Consider the following 11,854-nt stretch of genomic DNA (forward strand, 5'->3'; position numbering starts at 1 on the left):
TTAACATTGTTTTGACGCTAGCTTGAGTCGTTAGATAAATGGTGCCACCATTAAATGTAAACTTTCATAATTCAAACCAAGCAAAGAACAAGTCATCAATCTTTGCATGATGATTGACATTTTAAAAAGAACATTTAAAATTACTCAATTTCAGTCCAAGTATCATTACCTTTGAATTAGTAAGTACTAAAAAGTTTTATGTTTCAAAATGAGCAACCTCTAAAAAGAGAACCAGACATCCCTTTTAATTCGGCATCAGCCCCACTATTACAAAAATATAATAATTATGCAGCAATGTTTTAATATCGCATTAGTACTTAACTGATATCCTCGACCCCCTAAAACCTGGCATCTACATGCATGAACATCTCATCTTTGGTCATGTCTACTTTAACTATGAAATATTAATATTGCAACCTCAGACTACAAGATTTAACCATATATATATATATATATATATATATATATATATATATATATATATATATATATATATATATATATATATATATATATATAAGATGAAAAGGTGTGTTTTAAGCACTGACACAAAAGCAAAAGCAGAACCTGACAACAGTATATTAAAAGAAAAAACTAAACTCCAATGAGATTTGGACATATCCTCAGAATTCTTTATTTGTTTAAGCAGCTGTCATCAATATTCTTCAGATATATCAAACAATGCACTTTTATTTCACTAAACTATTTGAAGTGACTAACATTTGACAACATTTTCTTTAACAAAAATCACACAAGACAGATTCCGCTAATATGGGGGAAAAAATGACGAGAAAAGGAACTTTGAAATAGACATCAGGTTTACCAGTAACTCTTGTTCAAAACGCAGATAGGAATTTTCATGCCAGGTCATTCAGGAATGACTTGTGAGCTGTATATTTCTTTCAATTCTCAAATTAAATACTGTTTTAAAAGAAAACTGGCACCAGAACAATCCAAAAGTGGCGCGATGAATGCCAGTCATAGCCAGTGTTCATTGGAGACCAACAGTGTTTTAGTTATGAAATTATTCAAGTAAAAATGTCACTTAATTGATGCAATGTTTAAGACATTCACACTACAAAGTCGCATAGATAGATGAAGAAAACAAGTATAAACAAGTACTGCACAAAGTATAACACGTTATCTGTGTTTCTGGAAGGATAAACCATCTAAAGAATAATTTTCAGGGTCTTTTGTCAAATGCAGGAGGAGACGGGGGTGAAGCAACATTCATGATCATGCAAATTCAATGAGGACAAACACCATCACAAAAGCATTGGAAGTATAAGAGAATTCCAAAACTGACTTAATATAGCAATGTAAATTTTCTTAACAGTTCCATAAACTGTAACATCAGATGAATCCCAAACTATACAGTATATTCATGTAAAAGTGTGGTTCCTCCACGGCAATGTTGGCTCTGCTGTTGTCTTGTTATTGAATTGTAGCTGACTGAGATTTAGCTCCTCGTGAAGTCTGTTAATGTTCGTTGTCAACTCCTCTTTAGAAAAGATGGCCAGTAAAATGGTGGCTATACAAAAGCCTGACCAAATTACCAGTAATTTTCAGGCTTTCACTGCTTATCAGGATCCCAGTTTGGCAGCTTCTCCAATATGGCCTGATGGTCAATACCTACGCTGGCGACTAGTCCTCCTTTGTTTAGAGGGGTCCCACTGTAGTCAATGTCCTCTCCTTTGAGAGTTGTCATACGGCCCCCTACAAAGCATAATTAAAAGTCAGTGCTGCAGTGCCTTCACGTGACACAGCAAATATACAATACAGTGGGAGCTCTAAAACTGAGTACGTAAATTGTTGAATTTCACATGAAGATTTTTTTAAAGTACTCATTCGAGGTAGGTTGAGCTAAAACGAACACTGGGTGGGAGGCTTTTTTTTCTTTTGACATTTTTGGATAGTTTTACTAGAAAATTTGCTCTCTTCAGAGATGTCAGGTGAGATGACTGCATTTAAAATACCATATTTTCACGACTACAAGGCGCACATAAAAGTCTTACATTTTCTCCAAAATAGACAGGGCGCTTTATATATGGACCAATACTAAAATTGTTATCACGATAAAATAAAATAAATCAGTCATAGGGTACACCATCCTCTACAGCTCTCACAACTACGGCAAGCAGCCCCCGACTCTACTATTTTCCCTGTAGAAAAAGTACTGCGCAGTGACTGCTGGGATATGTAGTTCTTTTGTCAATACACCCAATGGATTGTGGCCTGTATACATCGACATTAACAAAGCTTGACGAAGCATGTAAAGCAGCGTTGGAAAAGTTACGCTAGCTACTAGCTAGCTACTATTTGCGAATGGATTGTGGCCTTTATTCATCGACATCAACACAGCTTGACGAAGCATGGAAACCAGTGTTGGAAAAGTTACGCTAGTTACTAGCTAGCTACTATTTGCGAATGGATTGTGGCCTGTATACATCGACATCAACACAGCTTGACGAAGCATGGAAAGCAGCGTTGGAAAAGTTACGCTAGCTACTAGCTAGCTACTATTTGCGAATGGATTGTGGCCACTTGGACGAACGTATGAAACTCAGAAAATGAGGACATTTGTTGGTGATGATGATGTGAGTACATTGTAAAATGGCTAAATAAAGTACAACCGAACTCAGTTTCGCTTCAGTTGCCTTTTTATAAACGTGTTTTTAGCGTGTGGGTGTAGCGTGTATGTTTAAGCTGGTGTATGTGTTGCCATGCCTGGCTGCGTCTATAAAAACGGTGCGTCCTTTGTGTGTGTAAAATACAGAAATAGCACTCGTTATCGACACTGCGGCCAAAAATACGATGCGCCGTATAGTCGTGAAAATACGGTAGTCGGTTTATTGTATAAAGGTTTTACAGTGATGTAAAACTCCAAGAAATGTTCCTGTGTGGCGCTCAGCCAGTATCTCTAAATAATAAAGTCTCTGTTTTCTTTTAGAAGTCCCACTATATTAACATTATATTGATTCAACTTGTGACTAAGCAAAAAAAAATACAAATTTCACCAATACCTGTTTGTAAAAAAACACGAGGGTATCAAGAGCAAGATCCGTAATTGATATCAAAAGAAAAATCCATTGTTAAGGAGTGCAAGGCTATGAACTGGTTATTGGAGGCTTCACATTTTTTCTATTTAAAGTGTTTTCTTTTTCAAAATGCTTTGCGTGTTCAAATTATGGGTCTGAGCAAGTAGCAAGGACGGAATAGCGACATGACAGCATTAGTAGGCCAAAAATAAAAGCCTTATAAGCTTTATTTATTGGCCTTTTGTTTAAAATCTGTCCAGTGTTTTTCAAGTTCCATCCCAAAAACACATCATCACGTTTAAGACTTTTACCTTCAAATGCTGCATAATCAGGTTAAAATAGGATTAGGTACTTGTTGTTTTTGAAGAACCAGGCTAAATTCAATAGAGTTAACATTTGTTACATATTTTAATCATGTCTGCCAAAAGATAGGCTGAGATTTGGCACTTTTGTTCCCAAAACAATGATGAGTATTTAATTTCTTGAATTTGTCGGATCACTTATCTTGAAAGATAGTGTTTTTGTATGATTACGCAACATACATGTCCATGCCAACATTCCCAACGGTAACAGATTTATAAAGTATTTTGTTTTTTGTGAACTAGTTCATTCTGCTAACAAAAAAGCGGGTTTTGGGCAGCAGTTCATTTTTGGTTCAAGAATGTCAAGTTTAGAAAAGAGTTGGGAGAGAAAACCTGCATAAACACAATGCAGGCTAACTTTGATCTGTAGATTGATGAACGCCAGTATTTGCATTAGTCTGTATGCATATAATACAACAGCAATAATTTGAAGACTGATCGTCAAGAAGTTACCATGTGCAGAGAGCAATGCTGCACCAGCACAGATGTCCCATTTCTTGATGAAAGTTATGTGGATGTAAACATCTGCTTGGTCTATGGGCTCCTTTTCACTTGGAGGCATCTGCAAGAGTGACAGGACCTTATAGCCTGTGGGTAGAGAAGAACATAGTTGCAATAACAATACTGTATTGAAATGAGAGAAACTGAAATTACAGTTCAAATAATACACCTCACAAATTCATTCGTTTAATTCCAATTGTTGGTGTGTGAAGTCCATTGGAAACCTTTGGTGATTTAGCACTACATAACCATTGATTTGAATATTTACTGATGGAAGTACGCCTTTATTATAATGTACCACATTATAGTTCTACCACCTTCATCATAAGTGTTCCATTCCAAACGTCTATGTCAAATGTGTCAAAGTGGCGGCCCGAGGGCTAAATCTGGCCCGCCGCATCGATTTGTGTGGGCCGGGAAAGTAAATCATGAGTGCCGACTTTCTGTTTTAAAATGAAGAGTATAGATGTATATTAAATATCCTGATTTTCCCCCTTTTAAATCAATAATTGTAATTTTTAAATCATTTTTTTCTGTGATTTTAGTTCAAAAATCATTTTGTAAAATCTAAAAATATTTTTAAAAAAAGCTAAAATAAACAGTTTTAGATCTATAAAAAACTGAATATTCAGGGATTTTAATCCAGTTCTTTTAATCCATTTATTAAAAAAATCTAAATATTATATCTAAAATGGTCCAGCCCACATGAAATCGAGTTGGCCTGCGAACCAATCCGAGTCTGACACCCCTGGTCTATGTGAAAAACGTAAATCCACAAAACATATAAATACACTGTGTAAATAAGCCCTAAGCATGTCTATATAACATTTACGATTTTTTTAGGGTCATTAAAGATAGTTGTAAAAGTACAAAAAAAATACAAACAAAACACAGTATAAAAGTAACACACAACTCTTGATTTCTATATTTGGGGCAACATGAAGGCAATGATGTTATCAGATGAAGATATGAGACAAATCATCTCAAGGAAGCTATCCAGAAAACCATTACTATCTGTAACTCTAATATTACAAGTTAATGAATAGGGGGGTTGTTAGTGGTTTTTCATAAAATGTTTGAAATACAGTCGTACCTCTACTTACGAAATTAATTGGTTCCAGAACTTTTTTCGTAACTTGAAAATTTCGTAAGTAGAGCAGTACTTTATATGTAAATTATTTAATTCGTTCCAAGGTCCTCACACAACTACCAACTAAACCCTTTAAAATTGGTCAAAGTATCCCAATTTTGTATGAAAGATGTGAGGAAACACACAAAAATGAAAGAAAATTATAAGGAAATGATTTATTAATCTCTTAAAATGAATACCAGGCATTTAAAAATGTGCCCCACGCCACTGAAATAGTTCCCTCCGCGGCGGTTATAATGGGAGACGTAATACCGTGTTTGACCGCCAGATGGCGACTAGAGCCCGTTCTACCAGGGCCGAAAGCCGTCCATTTTGTATTACATTTTAGACTTTTACGTGTGCCCCATGTGTATGTGTGTAGAAAATATGTGCCGCCTTGCATTTGTACAGTTTTTAATCGCTTAATAAGGGGAATTGCAATCATTAATAAGGGGAATTGCAATCATTAATAAGGGGAATTGCAATCATTAATAAGGGGAATTGCAATCATTAATAAGGGGAATTGCAATCATTAATAAGGGGAATTGCAATCATTAATAAGGGGAGCATTTAACTGAGGTGGACTGGTATGTAAGAGAGAATCTTGAAACATGGATAGTGGTTGTTGTGAGACAGCCAATTGAATTGAATGCTTTTATTGTCATTATATGAGACAGAATGAGAGTGATGAAATGAGAGACCAGTATAGGGTAGCGATGTTCTAAAGTGAGAATCAATGCATTCGCGACAAAATTTTCCAAATAAAATAACGGATAAGGAAATCCATTTTCTTTTTGGGCGATTTTGTAACTTGGATCTTTTTTGTATCTCGAGTCACTCATTTGCATATAAAACATTTCGTAACCTGAAAATTTCGTACCTGGGGGCATTTGTAAGTAGAGGTATGACGGTACCTTTTTCATGTTATGTGGAAATATGACGCCGAAAATTATAACTGTTATTTATAACCTATTAGGCAAAAAAACATACTGGTCCAGCACACTTGAAATCAAATTGCTGTGAATGTCCCTTGGTTTGAAGTATCATTGTGGAGGATACCAGGTATAACATTCAGTCAAACTAACCTGCTCCTCCTGCCTGTATGATTGTGGTGCTGTTGCCAAAAGCATCGTGAATAAAGTCTTTAACTTTCCCTGAATGGGAACGAGACACAATTACTTTCGGAGGACTAACACTGTAGGATGAGCGGGGAGTCATATTGGATCCCTGATCCACAAGTGCCCAGGCTGTGGGAGTGAAGAGACAGAAAAAACAATTATCTAAACACATCTATTTGGCAACCAATTTAAATACACTAAATGCAGGGTTATATTATTTTTTCCTTTAGCTGCTAAAGTTTAGCAAAACATTGCATATTTGGAGAAATTTCTGTCTAAATCCAAGATGTTTCCATGTTGAATATGACTGTCACAATTGACTTATGTGTGGGTTTGTGGGTGAGTGTATGTTGACGGAGCGCCTTTGTAGGAAGTCTAAACTAGTAACTATATATATAATGTCATATGTAACTTTGGTTAAAATATAGATGTGTGCGTGGCAAAAGTGTTTATTAACAATTCAAGTGCATTAATGTGACTGAGACCAACTCTCATGATCAATATTCTCTTTAGCTTGTTTTTTTCTTTGCATGTATTAAATTTATCAACTCATTATATTATCATACTTTTGTTTATAGCTTTTACACCTTGGACATATTTGGTTTAGGTTTTGAACACAACAAAATAAAAGTCAATAATCACAATAATTCGTGGGCCGCAGGTAACTTAACACATTAAAAAATTGGTACTCACCAGTGAAGCCAGTGAATGGCTGGTGTATGACACCAATGACTGGTTTACCCCCAACAGCTACACATACCATTGTTGTCACATACTTGACCAATGTTTCTGGGAAGAAGAAGAAAAGATGAAGACACTAAAAGTGATACTCAGTAATCAGCCAAAAAACTGTTTCTTTGTAAAGTTATTCTGACAGCATGTGCTACCACGTTGAAACTTTTATCAAGTTTAAAAAAGCAATCAGGTTATTATGTGAATAAAAATTTTTGCTGACAGAGGTTCCAAAGCACTTCACATAACAACAAAAAAATCTTAAAGTAAAAAGTAAAACATCGCAAGACTTAGAATACCTTTGCAGGAGCCTATCTCAGCCAATAGTGGAGAGTATTTTATAATTTTATATAGCTGCTTTTTAAATTCCGCTACAGCAAGGGTGTCAGACTCGGGTTGGTTCGCGGGCCGCTTTAACGTCAACTTGATTTCACGTGGGCCGGACCATTTTAGATATAATATTTAGATTTTTTTATATAAATGGATTAAAAGAATTGGATTAAAAGCCCTGAATATTCAGTTTTTTATAGATCTAAAACAATTTTTATTTTAGCTTTTTTAAAATATATTTTTAGATTTTACAAAAAAAAATTTGAACTAAAAACACAGAAAAAATTGATTAAAAAATTACAATTATTGATTTAAAAGGGGGTAAATCAGGAAATTTAATATACATATATACTCTTCATTTTAATTTGATCCTTAAACAGAAAGTCGGCACTCATGATTTACTTTCCCAGGCCACACAAAATGATGCGGCGGGCCAGATTTGGCCCCCGGGCCGCCACTTTGACACGTGGCATAGAGCCTCCAACTCATACAAAAGAGTAAGATATATAACAATCATATCAGCTTCTGAAAGGCCCAACAATGAGCTAAGTAGGTATTATACGATACTGTACCTATATAAGCACTTTAAAAAAATGCTACAAAAGAATATTTTCACCTAAAATATTTTTTTTTGAGAAGTACACCTCTGAAGCAAGAAGATTCTCAAGTATTTACCTGTGTATTCCTGCGTGGCATCTAAAGGATCAATCCACACGGTGATGCTGTCAGCAGGAACTTCCTTTCGCCCTTCAATCTTCTTCAATATGTCTGCTGGAATATCCCGACTCCAAAGTATACTCCCATCAACCACATTGTCATGTTCCTCGCTATTCACCTGGGTATATACGATGCAGAGAGGGGGGGGTACAAGAATTTACCAGACATTGTGAAAAAGATTTGTTGACCACAATGTTTAGAATACTTCACTGTAGTTCCCTCTCATCAGTTTTGAGGTACTGGGATTTATTCAGGCCTCTTTTAATACAACTTTGGCAGTGATGTACAGTAATCCAGCGGTCCCCAACCTTTTTCTCACCACGTACCGGTAAAGCCCTTTCTATTTTCTCGTGGACCGGCTAATGGGGAGGGCAACAACTTAAGACAAAATTGTGTGGGGGTGGGGTCGGTGCACGAACGACACCCACAACTGCCCCCCCCCCCCTTATTATTTTAACAACTTTTATCATTTCAAATAGGAGGACAAGCTAGATAACGGTAATATTTTTTTACTCTGACGAACCGGCACTTTGTAGCTCACGGACCGGTACAGGTCCGTGGACCGGTGGTTGGTGACCACTGCAGTAATCCCTCGAATATCACAGTTAATGAAGACCAGACATGGCCGCGATAATCTAAAAATTACGAAGTAGGGTCATCCCTATTATAACTTTTTTTTTCCTTCAGTGCTGAGTCCTATTAGCAAAAGTGGCTTCCGCTTATGAGTTTCAGCGTGGATTTTCACAATATGAAGTTTAAAAAGAATGTATTTTTTTAAATAATTAATAGCAGAAGTAGTGAATTTGCAATAAGTGAAGATGCGACATTCAATTCAATTCAATTTCAAGGGATTACTGTAATGCACAAAATGAAATTGTTATGAATGCCCACCGTGATCTCTGGGAAGGTGTTCCTGATAAGGTTGAACATTTTTCGATGTGACAGTAGGTCCCCCATTGTCAGAAGCTCTTTGGCCCCCTCCTTTGTCTCTCCCTTTGACTTCTCCTTCAGACCATTTTCTTCACGTACTTTTATCACCTATAAATGTCAATAACACTCCCAGTCATGCTTATTTCGGTCATAACTGTTTTTATTAGTTGTTTTTTTACTTGTTTGCCTCCAAGTACTGCTGCCTCCACCGATACAGCCAAAAGTTCTCTCAGATTTATGCTCTTCCTCTGACTGCAAAGATGAACAAAAAACAACAACTAAACAATTATCTCCAAACTCAACTGGGAAAATAATTATCTTGAGACACAACAAATGCTTTGAGCCATTTATGGACATACAGTCTTACCGCTACTTACGAAATTAATTGGTTGCAGAACTTTTTTCGTGAAAATTTCGTAAGTAGAGCAATACTTTGTATGTAAATTCTCTCATTCGTTCCACAGTCCGCACAGAACTATCAACTAAACCCTTTAGAATTGGTAAAAGTGTCCCAATTTTGTATGAAAGATGTGAGTAAACACAAAAATGAGAGAAAATCATGAGGAAATTATTTATTAATGTCTTAAAAGGAATAAAGCATATGAAAATGTGCCCTGCGCCGCTGGAATAGTTCCCTCCACGGCCATTACAATGGGTGACGTCATACCCGTGTTTGTCTGCCAGATGGTAGCAAGAGCCCATTCTACCAGAGCCGAAAGCTGTCCACTTTGTAGTACATTTTAGACTTTTAGGTGTGCCCAATGCGTGTGTATGGGTGTGTGTGTCTGTGAAAATATGTGCCGCGTTGCATTTGTACGTTTTTTTAAATCGCTTAATAAGGGGAATTGCAATCATTAATGAGGGGAGCAATTAGCCGAGGTGGACGGGTATGTAAGAGAGAATTTTGAAACATGGATAGTGGTTGTTGTGAGACAACTTTTATCATCATTATGTGAGCTAGAATGAGAGCAATGTTCTAAATTAAGAATCAATGCATCCACGACAATATTTTCAAAATAAAATAATGGATAAGGAAATGTATTTACTTTCTGGGAGATTTTGTAACTTGGAACTTTTTCGTATCTCGAGTCACTCCTTTGCATATAAAAAAAAAATCGTAACCTGAACATTTCGTATCTAGAGGCAATCTTAAGTAGAGGTATGACTGTACCATTGTGATAAACTGTCACAGTAAATATTCATAACGTGTAATTATACGGAACTAACATCCTTGAAGACACACCCACAAGAATGGAAATATGTTTGCACACTACGTGTCAGGTCGACAGTCCCCGGGCATCACAGCTCGACAAAAAAGTAGATTTATTCATTGCAAAACGTAGTTGATTAATGATTCTCGCCAGACTTTAAATCAAAATTATAATACCCCAAAATAATCCAGCAACAGCGACTTGTATGACCTGTAAAGGTGAAAAAGACACGTACCTGAAAGCAGCCAGTCTGCTGGAGATAACCCCGGCGTAAATATGGTATAAGATGCCGATTGCTAGAAGGCAGAACACGGCCACCCCGAAAGGTGATAGGCGGATACCCATCGGAGCCATATTTGTCAATATCCGTGATCTAGATGTTATTAAAATAGGGATCGATTCGGCCCAAACGTTGACGTTCACACGATGTGACGTGGCTCTTTCCGACGATGCAAAACCAGCAACTACTCAAAAAAGGCTTTTTTAACGAAAGGTTAACAATTTAAAGGATACACATGTAAGTCGTCCCATAGTTAAACATCGAAAACACTGTCAATGCAGGACTGTCAAAACATACAAGCGCTTATTCTGTTGAAAGGTTGGTTCGTTTACCATTCAGCAAAATCTCATAAACTAAATTATCCAGATGTCCATGCCCTTTTGTTAAAATGGACATTCCTTATTAATTGACTTTTTTTCTCATTCCAAAAAACGAAGACGCTAAACATGGTTTCTCGGGTGTCGAATGAAAAACTACACAATCCTGTCTCTGTTCACACATCTTCACTCGAAATAATCGCTGGGTCTGCTACGCACAAAACTTCCGGGTTGACACTCATGTCGTCATCATTGTGGGACAACTATCGCGTAATTAACAAAATGCTTTGGCAACTAAAATATATAAATAAGCGACTTACTTACTGAATAAAGTCATCAATATTAAAATTAAAATAAAATTAGTGCTGCAGTATAAGTAAATGTGCCCGGTTGAAATTAAAAACAAAAAAGTAAACATTTTACTTTAATGTGATAATGTGCTTGAATTCTGTTTTTACTTAAGTGTACAAATAGGTAACTAAAAATACAAATATAACGCTTACTATTTAAAGAGATAATTTCATCTCCAACTCATTCCTAATTCCAACTACTTCTCATCTCATTTTCTGAACCACTTTATCCCCATTAGGGTCGCGGAGGGTGCTGGAGCCAATCCCAGCTGTCTCCGGGCCAGAGGCGGGGTCACCCTGAATCGGTGGCCAGCAAATCGCAGGGCACAAGGAGACGAACAACCATGCACACTCACACCCATACCTAGGGGCAATTTAGAGTGTCCCATCAGCCTACCATGCATGTTTGTGGAATGTGGGAGGAAACCCACGCAGGCCCGGGGAGAACATGAAAACTCCACACAGGTGGACTGACCTGGATTTTAATGCAGGATCCCAGATTTGTGAGGCCGACGCGCTAACCACTCTTCCGCTGGGCCACCCTTGTTTATTAGTTATTTTTATTATTTATTTGTCTGTTTGTTGCTATTATAGCTTTATACTTTAATACTTGTATAATGACAATAGAAGCATTCAATTCAATTTCCAGTTCATCAAACTTAATTTGTTGCTGATGCACCAGTCTCTGTCCATCAGGTGCTTTTCTCTCATGGTGAAAACAGCTGAGTAGATCTTTCAACATTTTAGTCAAACGGTTTCACCTTCAATTAACAGATCAGTTCAAAACCTTTTTTTGGTTCCACATTTTTATTCAGGGTCATATATAGTCCATGATTATT

The 11,854-nt window shown here is 36.7% G+C and overlaps 1 protein-coding gene across 1 annotated transcript; it reads right to left on the bottom strand.

The window, feature by feature from the left end:
* Positions 1–605: 605 nt before the first annotated feature.
* bpnt2 (3'(2'), 5'-bisphosphate nucleotidase 2) lies at positions 606–10,904 on the bottom strand. Its single transcript, XM_077615939.1, has 8 exons — positions 10,304–10,904; positions 9,037–9,109; positions 8,819–8,965; positions 7,886–8,045; positions 6,842–6,937; positions 6,116–6,277; positions 3,854–3,988; positions 606–1,716 (listed from the first exon to the last, which is right to left on the bottom strand). Exons 1-8 carry the CDS (start codon positions 10,420–10,422, stop codon positions 1,574–1,576), a joined length of 1,035 nt encoding a protein of 344 aa, XP_077472065.1. The 5' UTR covers positions 10,423–10,904; the 3' UTR covers positions 606–1,573.
* Positions 10,905–11,854: the final 950 nt, after the last annotated feature.

The sequence above is a fragment of the Stigmatopora argus genome, chromosome 12 (assembly GCF_051989625.1).
Source record: "Stigmatopora argus isolate UIUO_Sarg chromosome 12, RoL_Sarg_1.0, whole genome shotgun sequence".
Classification (NCBI taxonomy): domain Eukaryota; kingdom Metazoa; phylum Chordata; class Actinopteri; order Syngnathiformes; family Syngnathidae; genus Stigmatopora; species Stigmatopora argus.